The following is a 27,950-nucleotide window of genomic DNA, read 5'->3' on the forward strand; positions in this document are numbered from 1 at the left end:
AAATTGTGCAGAAACTAGCATTTAACAGGGTCAAAAGACACCATCGAGGCAATTAGTGTCACATACAGAGTCTGGAAAAAAAGAAGTCATGGCACCAGTTCCCAGTAAGCTATGGCACTTAACATGAATTGCAGCATTTCAAAATTCCAATGTTATCTAGTGACAGTTATGTAAGAAATAAACCATTAGGTGGAAGTTGCAGAAAGTAAAGCTGAGTTCACTGACTTCAGCTGTAGAAATATTATGTTATTCTCTCAATTTGGAATAATTTTCAAGGGGAAAGATTAGTGTAAGGGAACTCAATTGGTTTTACATGTTCAAAGACTGTAAAGCTCCTGAATACTATTATGTTCAGTTTTTAAAAAAAATACTTAAATCTACAAAGGCATTTTAAGAAATGAGAGTGAGTAAGCAGTAGAAGCAGCCCTAAAGAACTGCGACATCAGGTTAAAAATATTTTTAAAGGATTTTTTTCCTTAAGTCTCAACATTTAAAGGAATATAAACACACAGAAATAATTATATTAGGATACTTGAAATACACTGTACGTGCACCAAGTCACTAAACTGGAAGTAAGACTTACGAAGGCTCCATTTCCCACTGCTCATAGCAATATATTGCATTACAGGTAATGAGCTCCTAATATTACAGCATTTGATGGCAGAGACCATTGCCACTGCCGTGCAGCACCACCTAATGAGAGACGCCAGGTACAACAAAGGACCAGAGACTTTGTGCTTACATGGAGTCCCTCTCTTTGGCAGGAGATGAAAGAAATTGCCTCTGGCAAAGAAATGAAATAATTGCAGACAGAGGAGGAAGGATGGCTACAGAGGAAATTGAAGTCCAAGGGAGCTGCAGAAGGATGTTGTTCATCTGAAAAGACGACAGGAGCAGAACTGGAAGAGGCAGAGTATTGGTCTGGGGAAAGGAAGAAAGAAATTAGATGTTCAGTAAGTTTTGCTGACCAATTTTTCTCTGATTATGTTTTTGAGGAGTTCTAAAATACGAATGCTTCCCTTTTAAATGATTTAAGGATAAAGAAATATCTGGTGAACATGCAGCAAGTTACTGAAGTGCCTTTATGATACTTTGAGAACTTAGAAATGAACATGCTCTCATACCTGACCAAGCAGCTTTCAACTTTTCAAGGGATCCTGTTTCAGCTATGCAGTCTTCAAGACCATCCTGTCATCTCATGGAAGATGTGGTCCCAGCCTGGACTGTAGCCTATGCTATTCACCCATTATTGCCCATGTTATCTTCCCCCACCCCAGATGCCATTCCTTTGCAATTTGAAATGCATTTGCGTTAAAAATTAAGAAGTCATTACTAAGAGAAATCAGGGATCAGGCTTCAATCGACCATAAGAATCAGGACCTCACTCTTAAAGACTAAACATATTTTTTTATAAGGTCCCTCTTTTTGCATGACACTGCCCTTTCGTATCAAAAAGCTTCAGTCCAGTCAGCATTTGAGCATCTCAGACAATTACACCACTAGCAAACTCTGGTTTTGCAGGGGTCCCTTCTGCCTAATATTCCCCTTTGCAACACCACAGAAATGTCTGCAACTGTCAGGATTGTAGGTGGCCCAGCGTCGGGCCACCAAGATGATCAACGGACTGGAGCACCTCTCCTCTGAGGAGAGGCTGAGGAAGCTGGGTGACCCCAAAAGGAAGCGGCAAGTGGCAATTACTGCTGCGGCCACTGCAGGGGAGCCACCTTCCCATCTCTCCTCTTACCTTTTGCCACTCCCCACTCAACCTTTCTTTCAGGCTGAGAACTGACAGAACCCAAGTGTTAGTTAACCACCTCCAGCGTGACACTTCCCTCAGCCATTTTATTGCTTCACTGCAGGTGAAGCTTTTTTTTTTTTAAAGGAACCAAACTGGTTTGACAGAGTGCTTCCCTCCTCACCAGGGTGTGTTTAGAGGAACCAAAGATAAGTCTGTCATAGCAGCTACACATGGTTGCTATGTGCACTGCCCAGAGGTAGGATTTAATAGCGAGTCAAAAGCAGCCAACCTCGCCCCCTTGTTTCAGAATACAATTATAATTTGCTTATATTATGACCTTCTTGCAGAAATCATTTAGGTTGAAAAAGACCTGTGAGATCATCTAGCCAGACTTCTTGCTAAGGTCTCCTTGCAAACAATTCCATACCCTGCAAGGGCGAGGCAGATATTTTCTAGAGTTTTCACTTGACCCCATTAAACATTTAAAGTGGGGATCCTCAATATCACTGAAATTAAATGCAATATTTTTGGTATTTTCAGCAACATGGAATTTTCTAATAAATGTATTCTTCTCAAGGGACTATTGACAAATAGGATATATCAGGCAGATGCAGATAAATTTTTCCTCAAAGAGGGGCACGGACCTAGACTCGTATGTAGAAGAAATAGAGGGGTTCCAAGCTGTGGTGTGCTGGTTCATGTATACTCACAATCTCCTCCAATTATAAAGCCACAGCGATTAGAAAAAATAAAAGCCCCACAAAGTGTGCACACACAAAAACACTAACATGCAAGCAGGCAAATCATATTAGAAAATCTAATATCCAGAGTGATAAAAAAGTTCTTGGAAGACTACTTGTTTCCATTCATTTGTAGCATTAAGCTTGTGTATTTTAACCACAGAAGAGACTCAGCTTTTGGATTATAAACAGATGCATGCACTTGGGGCATTTTTCACCAATAACTTAACTTCCTTGTCTTTAAAGTAATAACGCGTTAAATGGAGAAATATTATCAATAATCCATGCAGTGTCTCAAAGTTGAAGAATATCCTTGTCACGAATGACAGATTTCCTTCCACTCTAGGCAAGATGCCTCAAGCATTTCGTCTTTGAACCCCAATGGTTTCCTATGATCTGCTGCCTTCCAGAGCACACAGATTTCAAGAGTGTCTGAAGTTCTGCCTAGCAACAGAGACAAAGCACAGACTGCTGCGATTTAAACATTTTCCTCTATATATACTTCATGAAGTTATGCCAATTTCTCATGCTTGATCTGGTAAATGATTAACATTTCTAAATGAAATTTCCAACATTTTGTTTGCAGTTCAGTAAAGCAGCTGAAGACACTTCTACCATAACAAAAACAAAACTGGGAAATGTTTTTAACATTAGGTCACTGCTTTATCAAAGCAGAGTGATGTTTTTGCTTTTTTCATTTGAAACTCCAGACAGAAAGGAATGGCACTTTGTATCATCAATGTTATTTCCTGTGCAAGATTTAATTTTGTTTGGGGGCATCACAAAATTATGCACTTTATTGGACACATATCCTCTTAAATATTTTCTGCCTGAACAAAAGGTTGAATTCAGCTTTGGCTTGAAGCATCCAGACACTACTTGCACAACACGCACAAACTAAAACAGGAATTATCCCATTGAATTAAACTAGTTGTCCATCCTGCCCAGCATCCTGCAGTGACCTGCACCAGGTATGAAAGCATGTTCCCGGGGTGGGGAGGGATGATACCAGTACTTTCATATTTAGAGTACAGGAGTTCTGGCCTTCTCTATAATTAATTGGTAAAAGACATGGATTAAGAGAGCACCAAATCTCTTCACAAACAGTTCTCTTGCATCAGAAATCATTGCAGTATGGGAAAATATCACCCACAACTTTTCCAACCCATCCTACTTCCACATATAGCAAAGAAGTCTCTAAGCAAGTAAACCTCAAAAAATGATAATAGAAAAAAAATGTGATATAGAGTAGGGCAGGGGAACTTGTGTCCAGGGAAGGCTGGAAATAGCTGGAATATTAAAAAGGCATTGCATGGATCTAATTATTTCATTGGTTTTTTAAACTATGCAATGTAACCATGAATATGTCACAAAAACCTCACATATTTTAGGCTGGCCAACATTGTCCAAGACTGGTATGTCAATTTGAGGGCCTGCATTTATTTGGGGTATAAATTCATGCAGAATCCGGGTATAGCTTGAAAACTGATCTCATGTATCTTCTGACATATTCTGACCTCTGCTGTCGTAAAGTGGAATTTATTTTGACAATCATTCTTTTTCTTTAAAATATGGCCTTCAGCTGAATAAGAGTTTTTCAATACCTGCAATTATCCAGAATAAAGAAATGATGGGAAAGCTGCTTTTATTTTACACTCTGAAGCACAAAAATTAAGTGCCCAAGCTTGTCTTTTCCCCTCATATTTCTATTATCCTGTCAACTACTATAAATTGACTATTTGATTATTACATAAATGCACATAGGCTATTATTTTAGCATCTGGACTTGACACACGCTACTAAGCTGTCCTAGCAACTTCTTTCTCTGGGAACACACATTGGTTTAGGCTTGTGCACTACGGCACTGTATTTTACCAGCATTATGACAGATACTAGCAAAGTCACCTAGCACACCAATATACAGGCTCTACTGCTAACACGAGCCTATGCAAACAAATGGTTTTAGGCATATGCCTTTTTTTTTTTTCCAGTTTAGTCTCATTTTCACTGCAAAACTATTCTACAATAGACCAGCAAGCTCTTTTTTTTTTTTGCACAAGTCTAGGAAGTTTATGGTGAATTTTGACAGTACTGTTTGGAAAGAAACTATATTCCTAATACCCCGTACATTAACATCACTGAACACATAAATCTGGATGAAGGGCATCCATCATGATGTGCTACTTTTAACCTGCTCTTTCCATCACAGTTAAGACTCCTTCCAGACCTTAGTCTTGAATATTAAGGCATGGACATTTACTGTATTCATCACAGATGCTCAAAGAACATTTGCTCTTCCTCTCCTATCATAATACCTGACACTTCAAAATCAAACCACATGATTTCTATCAGACTTCCTGATCTCCCTCAGCTGTAAAATGATCAAGGTCAGATTATAAATACTTGATCAAATACAAACCTCAGACTGTATCTCCCATTAGGTAACATTTTTGACTAAAGAACAGAAAGACAGGGGCGCAATGCTCAAGTGTTTTACCAGTGAATGCACTTTTTAGTCCATGTTTAACTAGGAAAGAGACTAATCTCAAATCAGTAAGCTTACCCCAATGCCAAGAACCCACCTACACACACCATTCCAATAATTACCCTCATATGGTTTTATGGTTTCTTCTGCCTTTAGTTGCAGTAACCATCTGCTGGAAAATACAACAAGTGCCTCAAAAATGTTACTGCAGCTCCAGTAACAAATGCCTGGTTATTACTGTCAGCAACGGGTTGTATCAAATACCACAGATGTCCTGTATGTTTTAACTATACAATTAATATTTTAAAAATATGGAACAACTTTAAATAGGGCATGTCATGACATCTCAGTTTCCCACTCGAGGATTTTTACTAATAAAAGACACCAGGTTTTCACAATCTAAGACAAAAGCCTGAATTCTGCTGTCAGTGTATAAAGACAACAGCGTATAAATTGAACACTGCCCTGCAATTCAGCTCAAAACATTATTTACTCTTTTAAAAGCTGTTAAAGAGTCTGTTAAGTGTTCAATCAAAACAACAAGATGTTATGGTTAGTTTAGTTTTGTGTACCAGAGTATTCCAGCAAAACTGTGACAAGAAAATGAATCATACTACTGTTTGTTTTAGGCTATTGAGTGAGAAGTCTTTAAGAAACAAAAATTAACAAAAGTGAAAGAAGTGAACAAGAATCCCATAATTAGTGTAATAAAGAAAAAAACAGCAAAGACAAAAACGTGGAAGAATTTCTGTAGCCATGCTAGAAGAAAAAGAAGGAAAGAATGGGTCAGGTATGTGAAGCTGAATAAATAATTCATGACAAGATGGCTGTGATGTTCAGTTAAAGAGCTACCTGTCAGATTCTTCAGAGGAGAATAGAATTGGGAAAACAACAAGAGAGTATAAGAAAAGCATACAAGACGGCAAAGCCTGGGGAAATTTCCTTAATTAGGTTCTTGCATGTTCTAGAGCACGCTCTATGTTATTAGCGATTCTTTTTAACTCAAAGGGCTGGAAAGGTCTCATTGACTGAAAAAAATAAAAAACTAGAAGATACTTTAGGCATGTGAAGATACAAGAAGAAACCAGAATCAGAAAAATACTTAGTCTGATAACCTCAACTTCAGTTTCTAGAAAGCTATTAAAAATTGTTGTCTCTCCCCACGTGCTCCCAAACTGTAGATGTTTTCAGGGAGACAACACTCTGGTTTGACATGTCATGTAAATCTGTTTTTATCCTGCTTTGGTAAAATAAATGCTCTGGTACACAAGAAGGAAAACAATAGACAGGCTATAGATGGAATTAAGTTATGCACTGGCAAAAAAGATGCATAACTAGTTAGAGACAGACAGACTGTGGAAATCCAGTCTAGATAAAAAGATTCCAAGGCTGTGATGTGGCAGTAGGAAGAGAAAACACACAATTAAGCAGCATTTTTCTGAGGTGCTAACATCAAATGGGGATACAGTACTAAACTGGATCCAAAAGAAGTTGTTTCAAATTCCGTGACTTTTTAGCATGTTCTTCACAGAACTGTGTGATGGAGTATAACCCTACTGTTTCTAAACCCAAACCAAAAAGCTGTGCAAGCATTGTGGGGGAAGAAGAGAATTTGTCATTCTAATCATAAATTGGAGCATCAGTCTAAAAGTCAGCAAGAAAGCATTCAGCAGAGCTTAGTTACAAAATCTTAAAATAGGACAACTGGACACAAAAATAGGATAATCCTGTACATCTCAAAATGATAAAAATATTTTTAATAATAGGTTTCAACTCAGTTCATAGTCAGTTTTTATGCGGTGCTGCTTCCTTAAGTGGGTGTTCACCAATTCGCATGCAGTTGTCTTACTCATAGTTTGGTCCCGGCTAGAGAACACACTATTGCTGGCATTGCACTTGAAGACAAGACAAAAAGGCTTCGGAGGAAAAAGAATATTATAAAGAGTTGAGATGTAGAAGGAACACTACTTTGCTAAGTTTATCAAAGCATAAAGAATTAGCTTAATTTGCAGCAAAGAAGATCATCACATATTAGGAAAGAAAAATTAACCATACAAGTTACATAGACTAGTTTGCCTGTTTTTAAAAGGTTAAAAAAAGTTATATGCCAGGAATGGTCTAGGCATAAAAATATCCGGTCTTACAAGACAGTAGTCATGAACTACGTGACCTCTGAGCCCTGTATGCAATTTCGACATGAAAGACCTTATTACTCATTCAGTCTCAACATCTGAATACCAAACCAAGAGAAAACTTTTAGTTAAGCGTGTATGCATTTGCAGGATTTAGGGCATAAGACAGAACAAAGAGTTGGTTTTTTTCTGTGTGTGTGTTGTTTTGGAATTAGGTACATCACAGCAACTGCTCAAAAAAACGATAAGCTGAAAGCAAAAAAATGTCTACAATCAGAAGTTAATTTATAGGATTTACGGTCTAAAAGAGAACTCAGAAGTTCAAACATATGTTTCTTATGACTTGATGTTGTGAAAAAAAAAAGAAAGAAATCATATATCCATGAAGGGGGTGATCAGGTACTCCTCCTCTCCCCAAAACACAAGTACCTATAATTATACAGAGTAGGATAATTACCATGTCTGAAAACACACATTTTAAGTGGCACTTACACTATCATATATAACCCAAACACCAGACCTTTTATAACTAATGTAATGTTAAAAATTGCATAGGGAAATAAGATTTATTAGAACTTAGAAACTAAGCTACTGGCTGAATCTGATTTATGCACTGTGATATTCTCCTCACAAAGTCCCTCTACTTAATTCCCATCACTTGCTGGGAATTGGGGGGGAAGAAACTGACCACTCCTAATGCACAAGATTGTTAATAAGGCATAGTTTAGGGATGGTGTTGGCAGTCCCCGTGCTCCTCCAGCTATCTGCTGCCCTGGAGCTACTGGAGATGCCTGCAGAAAGGTAGGAGAGCACATGCTGGTGGTGCTGAGGATGCCTACGCACAGCTCAACACTTTCTGCATCGCCACAGAGATCACATAACGGTGTCAGACAACAGCAAAAAAAAAAAAACAAACATTCCTTTGCCTTTCCACAACGTAAGGCTGTCTTGATCTGGGAAAAAATAAGTAACTGGCCTCCAAGCTCTGGTGGACAAAGCACTGTTCCTGGGCACCTCCAATTAGAGTTGTACAGGAGTATGGCAGCTACCAGTGGAAAGGGTTGCTAGAGCTACTCCATTGTTTTCTTTGAAGAACCACATAAGAAAAATAACAAACATTTTTGGAAGGGAGCATTCAAAGTAAGTTCAGGTTTGGACTTCATTACTTAGCACCTGTGACCAAAAGCTATATGAATCCACCTGCTCAAAGCCTGTCAATTAGACGCACACAAAAAATGCTAGGTTTTTGCCACCTCAAGGCAGACAATGCAGAAACACCCACGTTATCTTGCTACCAGAGGAAGGAATGGAAGAAACAAAATTGGACAAAAATGGAGATCTACTGCTCATGTTTACAGTAGAGAAACGGGGTCAGAAAGATGATACGCTTCTGTTGCCTGTTCCACCTCTTCAGCGTGTGCTGCCAGCGAGGCCAGCACAGCGCCCACATAACCCTGCCACAATCAGCAGTGAGGACATCCTTTGCTACCCCTTTATCTTATACCTTGCCTTCATTTAGTGTGGGACAAGGCTCAAGTCTCTGTGTAAGTCCAGTTCCACTGCTGTTTCAGTCCAGTACAACTTCAACACCAATTTTAGGGACACTTCACAGGACCCCAGTCAACTGAGAAAACCCTAAGGCTTGATGAGCAAATGTTTCACAGTAACAGCAGCTGGCACACAAACCTCAAAAAAATCCCAGTTACGGAAGTCAAAAGCTGGTGGATCAAAGGCAGCCCTCCAAAATTTTGTCTGGATAAAACTTTTAAAGACACGCTAGCCAGACCCCTATCCTCCCCAAGAGGAACAAAAACAAAAAAATAACAATCACAACAAACACAGAGAGAAGGATATAGCAAACACTACATATACAGATGCCAAATTCAGACCAGTATGTGTCTCTGTCAAAAGATGACAAGGTATTGTCAGTCCTTGCATCAAATTTGTCAGTGAAGACTACAGGATAGTTTTGGGGTCAATAAAGCAAGCCTAACGGCATGGCTCATCTTTCATTCAATAGTTTTCAATGGATTCAATGGCTTTCATTCAAAGCAAATTAAAATTAAGCAACATCCAAGAAAAACCAACAAGGAAGTCATTCTTACCTACATGGAGGGAAAATATATTTAGTCTACAATATAGCTACCCAAATAAATAAATAAATAAATAAAAAGGTACAATATAGCAATTCTGAAACTTGCATTCAACATTATTTTAAGATGACTTATTCTGGAATGAAAAATGTCTCTTATAAACACTGATGGAAAGTTGAGAAACCCTGCAAAATACCTTCTGAATCCTTGGGTGACAGCAAGTCGCAGTACACTGCAATGGAAGACATTGTCCACAAAACCTTTTATTAGCCAGCAAAGTGCTTATTGCTTATTCTAGTTTCTCTTTGTGCAAAGTTCTCAGATTTGATGAAAATCTGAATTTTCCATAACATTTCTGCTAAAACAGACAAAAATACTTAATATGAAAAATATGGCCGAAAACTGTTTGTAGCTCTTTATAGTAATTATGCAAACACTGCAAAGAATGTTGTACTACTTGAACATACGTTACATTGTTCAGCTTAACAGAAAATAACTGACACAAAATATCAACTCAGCTCCTTGATCCTATTTTTCTCCCCCACATAAATGAAACATTTGTTCAATTCACAGCATCTGAACTCCAAATACACATTTTTTCAGAATGACATAGTGAGGGTTATTTTAAGATCCAGGAATGTCATTAATTTGTGCCCCTTAGCTCAGCAATTTGTAAATGATTAGCTCCAAATCACTGACACAAAGTGAAATCTGTCTAAGCCCATTTCATCCATCTACTAGCATTTAATTTAAACATGATTTCAAGACCTAATGCCAAAAAAGACAGAACATGCTATTTATTATAATATTGAAAAGAAAGCCTGCTGTGTGATAGTTATCTATCTACAGGAAGACATAAGCAATTTAAAAAAAAAAGCTTAAAACTCAGCCTTTTTGGATTCCTGAGATTTCAAACAAGTACTACATTTTTGCTGGTAAGAAAGCCCCTGAGGAGCAAGTCTAGCATGAGATGTCACTGTCAAGCTTTTTATATGATGTGGGGAGGGAAATAAGAGTTGGATTGAGCACAATGCTTTTTAAACAGCTATTTTTCTGGTTACAAGAGACTCATGTACAGGAGGTTACAAGTGTCCGCAAACAAAGTTAGAAATGAAGTTACGCAGGAAAGAAGTGGGGAACTCCAGAAAGTTGATGAAAGTTTGGCTTTAAGAGGGAGGCTCTCACAACAGCAGCTTTGAATGTGGCAGCAGACACTAGTTTGTGTTTGTTTGTTTTAAATCCATGAAACAGACACGCCTACAGCTTCTTTTTTTTCATCCCCAACAATTCATTAAAAGTCAAAACTTTGGTCTGAAGTTTAATGCCTTCTATTTTTTGCTTTGTTTTGGGCTAGCCTTAAAGGAACGGTGAAAGGTTTTAAATTGGCAACATCATTCACCAGGAAATGCAAGTTACCTGCTCTTGGGCACCTGGGAAATGCATTTGTTTCAAGTTCCTCAACTTTGAGGGGGGAAAAAAAATCTGGACTTGAAAAATCTCCTGCTATAATTAATGACTTGCTCTAACTTAAATTTAAGTTAATCGCTATGAAGGAACACTAACAACAACAAAGTTCTGCATCACCAGATATTTTAAAAGTAACAGCTTTAAAATGGAGCATCAGTGGTTACCCAGCCCCCACTTCAAGCCACAAGATGTAGGATCCCATTAAGCTTAAAGGAGGAAAAAATAAAAAGCAGTAACCAGAGTGACATCACTCTGAGCCATAAGTAACAGATGTCTAAGGACACACAAGCAGCTGTGCAAGGCCCCTGTAAGGTCCTGCTCCTGGACCAGCCAGGATAGCGGAGCTGGAGAAGAGGAGAGGAGAGAGAGCACCCGTGGCTCCCTCTGCCCTAACCCATTTTCACAAGGATTTTCACCAGATATTTTCAGTTCACAACCATATGATGGCTGGCTCTTCAATGATTCTACAGGTCTTGCTTATTCAAATAGATGTGGAAGTCAAAGGAATACACAGAAGGGAAACTTGGAAAAGATGATCTAGAATTCCCTTCACTTAAAGAGAAATGAACTTTAGTAGTCCAATTCCTAATTAAAAATAATAACAACAAAATACATGTTCACTTTTATTTATTTAGGACAGTTATCAGGAAGTTTTATAAGCTCTTATCCACCTGAATGGAATCGTAATATGGAAGGTATCACACTGAAGCACAGAAACCCAATGCAGATCACTTCCATAATCTCAGAACAGTGATTTCAAATTTTCAATCTCTTCCACAGTAAGTGTTTTTATCTCCAATTGGCAATATTTTCTCTCTTTTCTTAAAGAAAAAAAAAGTTCAAATATGCAGGCAGCCTGCTCCAACAGCTCCTATCCAAGACATTCAGCTGGGCACTATCCCAACTCTGATGGACAACACCAAAGCAATCAGGTTGTTTAACATCCTATGCAAGTTACTAGTGATGAATTCTCAAATCCACTGGAACGCATACAAATGGAAGTTAGCACAAAGCAGCAATATGCTAATTCAGCATGATGCTGAATTTAATGCTAACTTTGCTAAAGGAAATCACCAGGAGATAGGAAACAAGACTGATTTCAGGACTGTAGTATGAGCTAGAGCAGAAGGTCCAAGTGAGAATATTCAGAACAGAAAACCCCACTCCACAGATGTCTTTTGATCTGGAACATAAATAATATTTATTTGCTCTTAGAAACCACACACACACACACACACCCTCCTCCAGCCATGGGTACATCTAAAAGCTGCTGTGGCAGACATTCGGCACCATTGAACCATCTTCAACTTTCTCCCCCGCAAACTTAATCTCTGCATAGCTAAACATATATTAACAATTGAAAACCACAAAAAAATTACTCTATTAAGGGGGTAATTAATGACTTCATTTTAGTTTAGCAGCTGATTTTTGGTTGGCCTTAAACCAAACAGGAGCTTGAAAAGAAACTATTACTCGAGAATAAGATTCTGAATAATCTTGCGAGTTATTAGTTGGCAGTTTGATGTGGCCTTCAGACTTCAAAGGACCCTTTTACAAGAAAAGAGGACAAAGGCAACGAGGCCTTTAACATCTTTTATGGTAAATAAGACAGAAAAATTGACTACGTATTAGAAAGCTGATGTTTTCTGATGAAAGCAAACTAGAAAGCTGATGAAAGCATATTAGAAGAGACTGAACTTTGCATGAGTTTCATCAGCATTTTAGGAACCTTGAATTATCCATCAGGTTTTAGATTAGAAGATCACAGTAATCTGGAAAGTAAACAGCAAATAGTCCAGTAACAGAAGAATCCAGATAGAGTTTCTGCTACTTCGCTATCAACAGATGCTTGGGGGAACACACCAGATTCCAGCAGAGCTTTCACCCAAACATTTGCTGCCAACTTAAGGGAAAATATCAGGTCCTCCCATTCTGGGCACACACAACTCAGTAGTTTTCCTACTACTTACCCTTAAAGGCTCATTTTTCCCCAGTTATGAATGTATAGACACACACTGATGTTTTCTGGCATTAGAGAAATTGCATGTTAAGGTCTGCTACTAAATAAATACACTGCTGATAATTAGACCATGGAGAAACAAGAGGATCTTCCCCTTACCAGAATTCACTGATGAAAAAAACAGCAACAGCATATGGCTTAAAATTAACGTAGTGTGAAATGAAAAGCACAAACCTTTAAGTGGAAAGCTGCCTAATGTAATTTTCACAATTACCATTTAATTTAAGAAGCAGATCAAAGAAGTGCATCATTTACATTCTTCAAACATTAAGTTTTCAAGATCAAAGACCTCAAGTATTTCCAGACTGCATATATGGGAATAACATGGTTAGAGTAATGAATCTATGCAGAGGGAGAACATGAGCTGCCAGTTTGCTCTGTGCAGCAGTTTCCCCATCATCTGAGACTGTAACAAGTAGTATCTGCAACAAGCATCATCAACAAGCATTATTTAACACTATGCATATAAATAGAAGCAAGGAACTTTGGGCTCAAAAATAACATTATACTGATTTTCTGACTGCTGGAAACTTCTTTCCCTGGAACTATCCACTGCTTCAGAGACTTTTCACAACTTCAGGCTGACAGCTATGTTTTAATAGCTCTTATACAATGTTCTAGAGGTCATTAAAGACTTTACTGCCAGTCATTGTAGGCTTTAACCAAAGCTGTTTTCATGACAGTGCTCTAGCCTAATTATACTAGAAGTTTAACACCAAGAAGTGCACCACATAAGTATGCCAAGACATGTCAGTTTAATTTTAGGTTAAAAAAAAGAAACATCACCAGCAAAACTGATGTTTTAATGACCACTGGGAGTTGCTATTAAGACACAGTGATCCAATTCAGTGTAAAATAGAAAGTGTCCTGGCACTTATATCCAGGAAACAATCACAACTTTAGTTCACACTGAAGATCCAAGCTTACTTCTGAGGGCCTCCCAAAAAAACGCAGCTCAGAATTCAAGATTAAAACCAGATTTTCTTGGCAGAAAACCAGAGAGCATTACAGATGTAAGACCTCCAGTAAAACAAGAGATGATCATTTAAGCTGGACCAGTAAACAGGAGCTGCTCGTGCAAGTTGAGAAGATTCCTAAAACTTCTTACGAAGTTGAAGGACATGACAACAACAGGCAGGTAACATAACATCAACCATCAGGTACAGAATATTGCCATATGATAACATTCAATCCCCAGAGTTTTTCTTATACAATAAGAAAATCCTCAATACATCATACTGGTCCAACCAGAGGATGGATTTTTATCTGCATCTTCTTCATGCTCCCTACTTTCCTCCTTAATCACACGATTAAAGCCATATTAAAAGTAGACAGGAGGGGTTATATAATGCTAACATTTAGACAGAGATTTAATTTCTTTTATCATGGTACTACACATCCAATACAGCAAAGGAAGGGGCATATGAAGTCCACATCCCTACTTCTATGTAGAAGAGGATTTAAGACGGCTTGCTCAGAAGAAATTTCTGATACACACTTCTCATGGTAAGAATATTGCATTCCATAACTAAGACTAACGAGCTCTTAAGAAAGATGAACAGTCATTGTGCTTTTACAGTAGCTGAGAAACCTGTACATTATCAGTACTCTGGGAAACAAACTTGCTGACAGACAAGAAATTACATAGAAGCAAGCTCTGTTTTGTGGGAAAAGGTTTAAAGTACAGAAAGGTGGAACAGAAGGTGGAACAGTCTTCAACTTGTCAGATGAAGAAAATGATTAGCTGTGTCCAGCTGAAATCAACTCACAGCATCCTAAGCTCAAAGGATATTTATGGTGCACAAGGCTGTGGAATACACGTGCTCGTGCTAGATCTAAATTAGCTCACACAGTTCTGTGTAGCTAAGCTACTTGACATACGCAGCCTGGATCGGGCAGATAGATGCAGCCAGAACTCATGAAGGTTGTAAATCTGCATCTCTGACAAAAATTAAAACCCCTATGCACAATCTAAGTAATGTTACACGTATCTGTAGATCACAATATTGACCAATTGGCTAAAAATTGGTACGTCACATCTACCTCAACAAGCAACCTGCATAAAAGTGTCCCTTTCTAAAACAGGAATAAATGAAGACACATACATTTCTTTACTTGAGTGGAGAAGCATGTGCTGAGATTGGTATTAGAAGGATCTCGAGATCAGGCTCTCTTCTCCACATCCTCCCCTGTAATAACATCTGTTAAGCTGAGCCTGCATCAGGTTCTTGGGCCCCCAGGCGCCACACAACAGGGTAAGAATAAAGATAACACGTGGCCATAGTGCAGCCACGGCACAGCTGGGTTAGAAACAGTGCTCCAAGGAAATTTAAAAATAAAGACCAGAGTGGGAAAGGCTGGCATACCTTTAAAAGACAGCTGACAGACGCCTACATCCTTTCATATTTCGCTCCCCCCATCTGAAAGGTAGGGGATCTCTTTGTCACATTATCACATGAGACACACCCTCTGCTCTGCCTCCTAGGCTGGCTGCAGAGGAAGGAGAAAACAATCCTATGAGTCACCGCTAGAAACCTGCATGCAAACATCTCACCAGACACAGGGAATGAAATTAAAGTCAGCTTCCCTACCAACTCTGCACAGGCACTGGAAAAATGTTGCTTAGATCTCACATTTTGTTACCACGACAGAGATAGGGTTCTTTCAAGAGACTCACTCACATGCAAAGACCAAATCTTGTTGCTGAAACATGCACGTTTTCAGTCTGAAAAAATAAGTTGTTGTACTGAGAACCAGACAACTGATAGCATTGTTCTTAAGCACAGTATATCCACACAAGTTCAGAAAAAAAAAACTTTACTGTAATTTTCAAGGAAAGTCAGTTTACATAAGGAAAGATCAAAAAATCCATTGCCACAAGATTTTATTTGCTGGGTGAAATAATGTTTTATTTTTATATATATTATTTTTATTATTTTTTAGTTGGGGAGGTAAGAAAGAAAGGGAAGAATGAACACATACACACATCTTTTTCAGACAGGTCTTACAATAGGCTTCCATGCCCAATGGCAGATAAAATAGATGAGTACTGATTTTAAAAATACAAAATGAAAATTGTAATAAATACATTCATATACTTAGAATACTCTGAGATGGTATTCCTCCCCCCTTCTCTTTTAAATGGAAAAAATGCAGAACAATGCATTTGAGAAGCCAGTCCTTAATACAAAAATTCATAAGTGAAATACTCACAAGGCAAGAAATTCACTCCTCTAGGAAGAAAAAGTTGCTGTGTACAAATAACCTTAGGAGCACATTTCTCATCTTCACTTCACCAACCTCTCTTCTTTGTCATTTCTCCACAGCACAGAGCTCCCAAATGCATCCACTGACACTTGACGTGCAAAACTTCCTGGAGTCTTTAACGATGCTCCCAAATGAGAATACAGCCCATGTCTGCAAGACCTATCCCAAAGTCACAGACAACTTTTGGATTTTATCAGATGTATGAAAGCTAGGCCATTAGTGAGCAAACTAGTGTCTGCATTTTAATGGGGATTTGTCTTTGAAAAAATCGTTGACACGTAAGGCTCGTAGCTGTGAAGCAATACTTTCCTGAATAATCATTAAGATGATGTTTATTATATCAGGTTGTTTTTTTTTTTACCCTCTCTCTCTACAGCATCAGGCAAATGTCTGCGAGAGATATCTATCTGTACCTGGAGCTCACGCCTTCTTCCTCATCCCATTTTCATTCAGTCCAAATAAGAGCAGCTCCACACAACCTTTTTATTGGATGCAGAGAACTCGCTAAGATGATGCCCACTGGACATTTCAAAAACTATACAAAGGCACTGTAGTTAGCTCAGACAATCAATATTACTTTATTACAACCCTTCTGTATTTTCAGACAAATCTACAGTCAGATGTCTAGGTCATTTTTCCTCAGGTTTACATTTTAAGGTGAATCAAAAAGACGCATTTTGTCAGTGAAGGTATTAATGCCAAAAGAAAAGGACAAAAGGAGGAACAGATTTCTTTCCCAGACTGGAAATGCAGCTTCACCTACTCTGAAATAGTACCCAGAGAAGCATTTCAGGGCAGTACCACAGCTCTTAGTAAAAGAAAAAATAAATAAATAAAAATAAAAGCACGTGCACACAAGTGTAGTATCAAACCTTGATCTTAGTTTTTCTTCATCTTCTCCACAGTTACTTTGACATCTGGCTTTGTTTGCTTGCATCCTTTATCACATCACGAATTACTAACTCTACATGGTCAAATGACTATGCCAAAGTCTCAGAACAATCTCTACAAGCTGGATTTTTCAAATTCCTTCCTGAAGGAAATGAACGAGAAATAGCGGGGCCAATAAAGTACTTCCAGGAAAGAATTTACAAGTAGCACCAGAGATTAGATCGCACCCATGAACAGCAGGCAATCACTGAGGAACAGCTGGGTGAGACAGCCCAATACCATCTAAAGGATTTCTTCCAAACAACGAAACTCCAACAAGATGTAAGGGCTGCTTCTGCCATAACAGAAGACGCTCGATAAGCATATCAAATACTTTCAAATGCTTGGGCCCAGAAACTCCTGGCAGAGTTTCTATTTAAAACAGTTTCAATTGTATTTATAAGCCTTATGAAATTCATCCGGAAGACGTTATTTATGGATGGAAGCCAGCCTCCCTAATTCAGATGTCTAGCTTATACCTCGACCCCAGGCGCTTGGTGAATGACTCCCAAGTCACATAAGGAAGAGATACAGGCAATGAGCAGAAGCTGGCGATTGTAGAGGCCTCCAGGGAAGGAGAAGGTTTGTCTCAATTCAGGTGTCTGCCTCTTCATCGCCTACATGGACAAGTTGCACCAGCTGGGTTGCAACCAAACAGCTGCCACCAAAATGTGAGCTCTGCCACTGCCACCACTGCTATGAACACTGGTGGCCCTCACCTCCCAGGAGGCAAATGCTGCAAAACTAAAATAGAATCAGTTATTACTTTAATTTAAAAAGGAAAAAAAATATTGTCTTTTATTTTACACATGCAACTACCCTAAGCCACAATTCAAAGCTCCAGGGGTCAGCAACACCCTAAATACAGCTTCTGTGTAGCATCAAGCAGATACCTTTCACAAATTGCTTCTGTGCATCCTTATGTGCAGACTGATAAAGCTGATCAGGTAAAATAAGCACAGTACCTTAAACAGTTGAACACAAACGCTACAGAGCAGGACAGGTCTCCATCATCAGAAGGACCCACTGAACCAAATCACCGGAGGCTCAGAAACCCCACTGCCACCACAAGAGGAGGCAGGAGAAGCACATGCCAAGGGCTGGAGTTTCACCAACATCTCATTGCGATAACACAAAACCACACCGTTGTGGAACTTACTCTTGGAAGACAGGCTGGCTCAACACTTCACATTTTCTCTATGTTAATTGAATTGATCTCAAGCCAGGTATTCCTTTAGAGACGTTATAGGACTGATTTTGAATTTTTTTGGCTAACATGCTAATAACTCTTTCCCAAAGCCAGTATATTGGGTTTATTTTCTAAAAATAGTGATTCAGAGCTGAATCTGATTCTTACATTAACTGATGAAAAAAAAAAGAGACCTGCCAACACACCCTGCACTGGAAAACCATAAGGCAAGTCTATAAACCTCAGGCCGGTCTAAGATAATCCCAGATGTTTTGTACCACAAACGCAAAACACTGTTGAAATCAAGTTTCTTTTCTCAGTGTAACACAAATGAAGGTTTTACTACTAAACATTCAACTGGAAGCTAGCATACTGTAAGTCATATCCATACACCTTGCTTTTCACATAAAAAAATATTGTACTACTCGTAAAAAGCTAGATTTACAACTGCTTACAGCATGAGGAACCAAAGAACCTATTTTAAAATAGCTTATCCACTGCATTCCTTTAAAGTTAGATTTTCTGCTGGATTGACAGCATTCAGCTATGTGAAGAACAGCAAAAACAAGACACTCCTTCCAAGGTAATTCACAATATGTAAGGTGTGTCAAGCACACCGTAAATTACCAGAAGCACTTCTAGCACACTGAGTTTGAGAACACATGCAGACTTATTAAACTGATGAAGATGGAAAGTCCATTTCATAAATGATAAAGTTATGTCAGTCTCTTAAAAAAAGTATTTTGTTGTTGTTCCTAATTATAAAAAAAATTCCCTCCTCCAAGAGTGAAAGGAACTTTAAAGACAGGGAGTGGTAGGTACAAGGAACAGCTGGAATGTATCTGGTTCTTAAAACACAATAAAACCCAAGTGTTTTCCAAAGCTCAGCAAGATCACAACCTAATGTAATATACCGAAGTGCTCTTTAAAAACTTAAAGAATTTGGACCAAAAAAAAGTGTTTGACAAAGAAAAGGTGCTAAAAGCAAGCCCACTAATGTAGGAAAAAAAATATTCCTGAACACAGGAATCATCATCTCACCTCCTCCCCCAGACTACAGGAGGTAAACACACATGACCTCACAAAAACTCAAGGAAGGATCAGGTCACAGTTCAAAAACAGAGCAAAACAAAAAAGACAAGAGGAAAAGAACAACAGTGACTCCACAACTGACTCTAGCTGGTAACCACATAATACAAAAGAAAAAAGTTCAGTCAACCTTTTCAGTAGATGCCCTTAAACAGCACTACAGTTCCCAAATCTACAATACTTTTATGTCTCTAAATTCCACAAGTTAATTATTCCCCTTAAAGTGCCTGCAGATGCTGAATTCATGCAAAATATTTAAAACACTGAAAACTAGAAAGAGGCAGCTGTCCACAAAGGAAGCAGCCACACTGGGAGCTCAGCTAAAAGCTACGCATGCCCATCACACACTGGTGTGAAGACTGACCTCAACCATCTCAGAGAAATGCAAATATATAGAGTTAACTTGACAATATGTAAAACCTACCTTGTAGGACCTTGGATATAGATTTTTTTCCTTCAGCAAATAAATCAGTCCTGCTTTTCTCTCAGACATACCTCTGTGAATACCAGAGGTATATTTCCCAAGCTCTAGGAAGCTCCTTGTCCCATGGATAAGGTAACAGAGTGAGCAGTGTCCACCCAGCTAAAACAATACTCCTGTCACTCTCTCCCTTGAAATCATCATTGCTATGCCTGTTTTATGATATTTTGTCAAAGTGCTTTTAGAGCCTGCAGCCGATGAGAACATCATTTCCAGGATTTAAATTCCTACAATATTTACTAACAGTTTACAACTGTTTACAACAGTTACTAATACTTCTGTAACAATCCATGTCCATATATTAATTGGATACACTTAGATTTACTCCATGCAAGGGTTCGCTGCCAAGAACCTACACACAATAATGAAATATTGATGCACCTACCTAATGGGGGCTTAAATACATCCCTTATGCAGAAGTGAGCCAGAACTTTGGTGGTATTGCTGTAACACATTCTCCAGAAACCAGCCCACCCAGGTTTTATGACTTGACAGAATTAGCCAGTATTAGACACAGGTTAGGCAACACAACATATAGAATTTGCCTTTTCTTGCAAACATTTTTCACTCTGACACCACTGAGTACAGCAACTGGCTCTCTGAACACCATCTGAAAATACCTCATTCAGAAACAAGAAAAAAGCTTTTCGTAATGATTAGTGCCACTGAAATAAGTGCCTCTATGAGAACGGGATTTGAACAGTAAGATGAGTCTGGGCCAGCTTCTCTCTCTACAGTTATTTCTCCCATCTGCCATACCAGACTGTATGCATTAGATTCATGCTTGGGGGAAAAACAAAACCAAATAATCACTGAGGTAAGATCTCTATGCAAATGCAGGAAAAACATTGCTGCTAGACCTCTTGCTACATTTGCAGAAGCCATAAAAATATACAGTAGAAATGCAGAGTCTGAACGGTTTCAGCAAATAGAAACATTTGGTGACCACATGTCAGAGACCATTCATTGGATTTGATTGCTTTACTGCTTGTCCAAACCAAAAGATTTTAGTAAGCAGTACTGGCTCTCAAGTTTTGTCCTGAAGCTGACTCTTTCTACCAAGCAACTCCTCAAGTCTGCTTTTCAACTTTTCCAGGCAGAGGTGCATGTGCTAGCAATTCTCTTTCCCAGAAGTCAAAAAAAAAATGTAATTTTGCCAACAACCGAAGTGTAAGAGATGCTTCCAAATCACAAAGGGAGATAGCTTTCAACTCTGAAAAGCCTACTGTAGTGGAATAATGAATGAAGCTGTTAGCACACACAGCAGCATTCAGATAAATCAGACTATTTTGCTGCCTGTTTAATGGCCATGGCACGATTGGAGCTGCAGAGCTGTCTTCAGTTGCCCTCCAGATAGGCTGGGGTCCGTTCCTCTAATGCTGCCTAGTGAAAATGATAAAAGCCTTCTCTTCAGAAATCCCACCCGTGCAATACCTCCCTCCATCAACACTGGGCAGTGCTGGCCATGGAAAGGCCTCCTCCTGTTGCACTGCAACATCCCTGCACGAGAAACAGCCCAGGACTATGGGATCTTCCTTGCCACTCCAAGGCTGGTGTTCCCGATGACAGCATCAAGCGAAATGAGCAGCTTTCAGAACATCTGACTTCAATAACGCCAGATCAGTCACTGGGGGAAGAGGGTCAGATGGCGAGAGGCCCTGTAGCAGTTTGCAATACTAAAAGTGACGTGGCCCAACACCTCGTTTTCACTTGGGTGATTCGTCAGAGTTGCTCCGTTTGCTTTTCTTTTCCTGGAGCTCTGCTGCTTCACTCCAACAATTCATTCAGGCACACGCTCACTTCCCACTCTCCCCCAGCCAGGATTTGTACATGGTGTACATTTGACTACTCTGAGGCGAGGGGAAGAAAAAAAATAGAAACCAAGCGTTATTTGCCTCAGGGCACTCTAACTAAAGATTTACAGACTTTACGGGTCAGGTTTCAAGTTGCTTTAGCAAACAATTTCAAACCATAGACATTTACCTGAAGATTAGGGTTCATTTAAGAGACAGAAGACACAAACGTAAAGCTGAGAGGTTTTACAAGAGAACAGCCCCTCTTGAACTCTGAAACGATCCAGGGTGTCTGTGGGTAGAGGGCCCACATTTCACCTTTCTTTACACACACGGACTTGGTGGTGGACTGCGGAGAGGAAGGGGTAGGACTGCCCTCCCACCTCCTGAAACAAGAGTGCAGGAAACACAGACCGGGCAATTTGGGATAGTTAATAGCCGGGTAGGAATGCTGGGTTTTGAGGAATAGCTCTGGCCTTCTGAAGCCATAATATGGAACAGAATGTAGTAAAATCGTTGTAAAAGCCCGGCTATTTCTAGCTCTGGCAAACACTGCTCTACCTTAGAGAAGCTATTTCTAAGCTGTGTTATTTCTGTATTTTATTCCTGTCTCAGCACACACCATATGCCCAGTTAAGGTGCTAAATAAAGGCCAAGCTGGATGTGATTTTGAGCAGCAGCAGCTACACACACAGCTCAGAATACTCCGAAAGCCCCAGATGCACAAACCCAACACCACTGAGCAGTGCTGGGCTCTGGACAAGCCATCAGCACAGGGCACCCGAGAAGATTTGGTGTTTTGCAAGAAAATCACTACTCTTTCTCCAAAATGAGCCTGTGTGCTAGACAGTCAACTTTCCAAGAGGGACTAATCATCCCCAATTAGAGTTTGGGATATCAAGACAAGCAACACCCCCCCCCCCCCCCCCCCCTTCAGTTCTCCACAGTACACAAAACCTCTTTTACAAGAGACTGGGGGACTTTGCATTGTAAAGGCTACAGACCTGCCTTGTCTACATCATCATAAAATATGCCTGAACATGAACTTGAACTAAAAAAACAAACACAAAACCAAACCACAAAGTCTCTCCTTAACAAGTACCAGACATCAAATGCAATTTTTATTGTTATTGCTTTTAATCAGTTTTATTTTAATAGCATGGAGGTTTCAGCTGGGAGCAGGCAGAACATGGACCTGAGCAGGGCACAAGTTGGTTTCTCTTAACAAAAGCTTCATGAACAGATGGGGAAAAACTTTTGGGGTGTTCTCCCCCCTTCCCCCCCCCCCCGCTTTGTTTTGTTTCCCCTCCCACTCCCTGAGACCTGACAAATACAGCTACCCATTCCTGGAAGGAAGAAAAAAAAGAAAGAAAACCACTCTTTGAGCTCAGGTTTTCTGATTTGTTTATTTATTTTTTTAAATCTCAAAACCTAAAAAGCTCTTTATTGAAATACAGCAATAGGCTAACGTTGATTTCATTAGCAAAGGGAAATGTCAATGGTTCACAAAGAAATTTTTGCTCGCTATTTTAAATACCTATTAGCTAGTGGTTGTATGCTTTCATCTTCCTCTAACTTTAGAGGAAACTGGCACCAAAAAAAAAGAACTTACCAAATGGTAAGAACTTGAAGTTCATAAATATTTGGGAATCTGCCTCACCCTCGGAACCAATGGCTTAATCATTAGGAGTAGGTATTGTTGCAAGTTTCACTCTCACTCACATGCATACCACTGCTTTGCACCAAGGTTCACAAAACCTTGGGATGTCTCATTACTCTAAAAATGTCTTCTCTTATACAACGGAAATGGTTGGCCTTGTGTATTTAGTTTATCTAGATTTAAAAAGTAGAGCAACACAACAGACCCTCTGAAATGAGAGCCTCATTTTATTTGAAAATAAATATTTACATTTTCCTTCAACACTAGAAAACTTTTAACATCCTGTTTATCAACACCTTCAGGTTTTTAAGTTACTTTGTTTAAAATAAAAGTTTATTCAAGGCATGAGTTTAAAACGTTACTTCACAACGAGAAAAGCTTTCACATCTTGGAAAGAAAGTATAACCAGATAACCTAGAAGGGGGGCAGAATAATCTGAACATTTCCACTATAGAACAAATAGCATCGACCTCACACTTACATAGCTTTGCTATTGCTCCCACGTGCTACTGGCAGGCAGGGAGATGCTTTTGTTGCATGGCAGAGCCAAACAACATCATACAGAAAGAGAAAAATCCCCAAACTCTTAAATTAAAGTTTTCAAAGGTGGTATAACGTCATCTTCGTGAAACTCTCTAAAACAAGCTTTGCCAATTAAAAAAAAAAAGTGCAAGAAATGTATATACAAGAGAAAAGTGCTTTAACAGCCTAAACTCATGGATATCTCTTAAAATTGACACCTGGGGATATCAGGGCTGCTTTAATTACCCAAACTCACAGATAGCAATTACACTTGAGAAAATCATTTGTGATACCCTTACCTACAGTGCTGTCAGTTCAAAACTCCCTGCCTTCCCTCAGTAGGATTTAAGCACTAGATGTCATTGTTTTACAGAGGAAACAAAGAAGCATGAACTCAGATCTCCACAAGCTTGCAAAGAAGAGGGTGAAAAGTACCAGACCCCCTCCTTTGAATGTTTACTGTTTTGAAAGTTCCTACAATCGTGTTTGCGACCACCGAGGTTTCACCTCAGGCGGATGGGTGGGAGGGTACGCAGAAATACGATGAAGTTATTTAGACGTTCAACCACACACAGAGGGATTGCTGAAGTCCACCTTTAGAAGCACAGCCTGTCCCAAAAGGACGGACAGGGTCTAACACCTCTTCAAGCAGCATCCCCACTGCTGTCCTAGCCTACCCGCTCCCACCGCGACTTGACTCACAGCGAGCACTCAGGTGCCTGTTTCCTACCTTTTCCCGTGCATTACTGTATTGAGTGTGGTGACTGCAGAAATAGAGATATTTAAGACAAGCTATGTACAGTCAGACACTAATAGTTGAAACAAAAAAAAAAGAAAGAAAGAAAAGAGAAGTAAATGACTTTAATTTCAGGTTACTATTTCCTACACTCTTCACAGACAGGAAGAAGAGCGCCTTTAATTCAAACCGTCTCGGAGCAAGAGCGCTAAAGAAGTAATTTAGGAGACGGTAGGAAATTGCGAGCCCTAATTACAGGAGCGGAGCCGTGCCAGCCTTTAATCGAGCCGTGGGGAGGGGGGAGCCGAGGGTACCGAAAGCACAGAACGACCCCTGAGAAACCAGCAGCCACGGCTGCTCACAGAGGAACGAAGCTGGGGAGCGGGACTCCAGGGGGACCCCGCAGGGACCCCGGCCCCCCCGGGCGCGGAGCAGGGGGACCCCAAGGGGGTTTCAGCGCCTCACCTCCAGCCACCTCCGCGCCTCGGCGAACGCCGCCTCGCACTCGGCGTCCTCTCGGCCCTCCATGGCCGGGCAGCGCTCGGTCCTTGGCCGGCAGCGGCCGCTGTCATTCAGCTGCCTCCTTTTAACGCTCCCGTCCCCGTCTCCTCCCTCCTTTTCTCCCTCCTCCTCTTCCTCCTCCCCCTGCCCCTCGGCGACCGCAGGAATCCGAGCAAGCCGCTCGCCGAGAAACCGCACCGCGGCCCCCGCCGCCTGCCGGGCACGGCTGGGGACCGCCCGCCTTCGGGGGCGACACCTTGTTCCCCGGCTGCCCCTTCAGGGGCGACACCTTGTCCCCCCGCCGCCCCTTCAGGGCCGCCACCACCTTGTCCTGCTACCCCTTTCGCCTTGCGAGAGACCCAGGCCCGCTCGTGCCACCTTCCCTACAGGGAACCAGTGCCACCAGTAGCCCCGCGGCAGCCACTGGTGCTTTCCCTGGCCCCCATATCCCCAACGGCTTTGGGACTTCCTGACACCTGGCATCGACCCGCGTTCAGGCCTGGAGCTGAACGCCTTCCCTGGGGAGGTCTTCCTTAGAGACACTTTCCTTGGGGAGGCCTTGCTTGGGGAGACCTTCCTCCGTGAACCTTTTCTCCTCCCCAGCGAGCCCTGTCTCCTCCCCAGGCCCACGGTAGCTGCAGGCCAGCTGGGGTGGCACCACACCACGCATTGCTGAAGTTTCTTCCAGGCTGCCCTGGCCCCGGAGTTGTGGCAGAGCTGGTGTGCTGACTGAACAGCGTGTGGGAGGGCATCAGCCACCCAGCGGAGCAGCTGAAGGGGGATCAGGACAAAAAGCCCCTTGCTGGCACGTTCAGGGGTACCTAATGTCATTGCCACTTTCTACTGAAGGTGAACTTCTTCTACTTGAACTTCTAATAGCGTTTTTCTTACGTTTCTGCAGTGCATCTCATTTCTGCTTTGTAGACCTTTTTAGGATGGGAGTGAAGACTTTAAGAGATCGTCTCAACATACCAACCAAGAAGCTGTTAGCCATCAGCGTCTGCCGTACACGGAGATGTGGATTTAGCGGTACACAAAGGCATGAAAACCCAATGACAGTGGCTGAAATAAGTTCCGCAGCAGACAGAAATGATGTCGTTAGCTCCTCTCAGTGGTATGATTTAAGACATCTCTGATAAAAAGGCAGCAATGAGTGAAATTATAATGGAAGTTATAATTTTGAAGACTTTTGCTACTCCTCTTTCCTGCCTGAAGCCAGATCAGCCAGCCACAAGACTGAATGCAAGCCAAGAATCTGCGTTTCTCTCGAGTGGGAAGCCCGAGCATCAGAAACCAACCCTCCCACTCTCACTCGTTAGCGCTCATGACTGCAAAGATTAAAAAAAAAAAAAAGTCAAAGCAAGTATGCGCTGCTGTAGGCTGACGTCAGTTTTCATTAGTTGTCATCGCTAATTTCTTTCTGGAGAACTCATGCAGTGTTTCCAAGCCTTTTTACTTTACGTAAAAATAAGATGCTCACCCTTCGATAGAAGAAACCAACTATGAATACTATCAACAATTTAATTTGAGAATAAATTCCATGAAACGTGTTTGAAAAGGTCATGCTTTAAAAAGTTTCAATTATTTCTGGTTGTTTTATTGCACTTAATGACTAATGAAATCATTTTTCCTATGATTGTTTGACATCTTAGATCAAAAATCTCAAGTAAATTTGACAAGGGCCTCCTTTTAGTAAGCTGCAGAGACCACAGCAGCTTTCAAACAGCAGTTACTCACTGAGAAACAAAAGCTCCAAATGCACCATTTTTTTCTCAAAGTGAATTTTAACTTGTCACATATAAATTTTCTCTGTACGCACAAACAGCTGAAGTAGTTTAATACACCTTTGAGCTAACAAGCCACCAGACTCTTAGATCAGAAAAAAATTACATATACCAGGCACGATTGCTAATTATTGGTGTCGAAAGTAGCAAACATCACTCTACTCGGCAAAAACAAAGCCTTGCCATGTCTGTGCTCCCAGGGATAAGTGAAGCAACAGTTTGTCACTTCCTTTTCGTAGAGTGTTCTACAAGTATTTGGTACAATAATATTTTCCATCAAGGCACATTTCATCCCCTCTCAAGGAAACTCCATATTTATTTTTTTAAATGTGGGCTGTGGGCTTGCTTTCTTTGTTTGTTTTTCTTCTGTATCTTGCATTTCAATGACAGAAGAGGTTTTTTCCTTCTCACGTAGTTTAAAAACTTGATGATGCAGCCATGACTGAAGGGAAAAACGCATTGCTCTGGTTCTTGCATTCTTGGTTTCTCAACAAAATGCTCGCAGTATCATGGGAAAGCGCACACCAATATACTTAAAAGAGCTTGAACAATCCCGAGTGCTTAATAGCAGCCCAGCTCCACTCAGGTAAAATTACAGAAGCGCTGAGTGTGCATCATCCCTTCACTCCTACACGCACCATTTCCATACGGTGATGTGCGTGGCCAGCCCGGGCTGCCACAGCCCAAGAGGGATTTCCTGGCAGTCACCAGCACTGAACGCCTGCAGCCAAACCATGCTATACGTGAAGGTGGTGAGGCTCTGGCAGGGCTGCACAAGTTTGGAAACAGAGCAGCATTTTCCCACGGAGCCTTAGGTAATGAGCAGAGGTTGTACAGGTGAGGCAACGCCTGCACGGGCAGCGCAGAACCAAAAACAACAAGTGGCTCTGCGGTGCTTTTGTGCCCTTGGTGAGAAGCCGGCTGGACGACACATGACAGCTCCGTGTTGGCACCTCACTCCTGGTATCCAACCTATCCAGGTTCTTCCAGTGCCAGAGATACTCCAACATCTTGCAGGTCGCAACACCTCCTGCCTCGGTGCACTGTTCTTCCCTTGTCAACACACTTTTAAGAACCCTTCTGAACGGAATGTTCATGAGAAAGTACCGTGTTACATATTAATAAACCCCAAATTAACACCGAAATTAAAGCAAAATAGAAGGGAAGCTTACTCTGCAGGACAACTGATTTGAAGCTTACATAGAGAAAAAAAACCTGAGCAAATCTGTACGGCTAATATACCCAAAGTTTTTATTTATAAGCTCTTCCTTGATATTTGAGATGTGTTTTTCCAGTGTGCCCATAAAAAAATCCCACCTCAAT

The 27,950-nt window shown here is 40.6% G+C and overlaps 1 protein-coding gene and 1 long non-coding RNA gene across 10 annotated transcripts in view; one reads left to right on the forward strand and one right to left on the reverse strand.

Annotated features, from left to right (window-relative positions):
* LMO7 (LIM domain 7) overlaps positions 1-24,965 on the reverse strand; it is a 129,336-nt gene extending 104,371 nt beyond the window's left edge. For 7 of the 9 annotated variants that reach the window (XM_080588906.1, XM_080588904.1, XM_080588903.1 and 4 more), the window contains exon 1: positions 24,808-24,964. In XM_080588906.1, the coding sequence (XP_080445032.1) occupies positions 24,808-24,870 (63 nt within the window). In that variant the 5' untranslated portion in view covers positions 24,871-24,964. Of the gene's footprint in view, positions 1-24,807 lie in introns of all 9 variants that reach the window. The other 2 variants (XM_080588907.1, XM_080588899.1) reach the window with 2 other exon arrangements.
* A 21-nt stretch (positions 24,966-24,986) lies between these two features.
* Positions 24,987-27,096, forward strand: LOC308193932. The gene is made up of 2 exons (XR_013950071.1): positions 24,987-25,660; positions 25,745-27,096. It is a non-coding gene; the product is annotated as an uncharacterized lncRNA (long non-coding RNA).
* The last annotated feature ends 854 nt before the right edge of the window (positions 27,097-27,950 follow it).

The sequence above is a fragment of the Anser brachyrhynchus genome (genome assembly GCF_964034855.1).
Source record: "Anser brachyrhynchus genome assembly, chromosome: 1".
NCBI lineage: Eukaryota > Metazoa > Chordata > Aves > Anseriformes > Anatidae > Anser > Anser brachyrhynchus.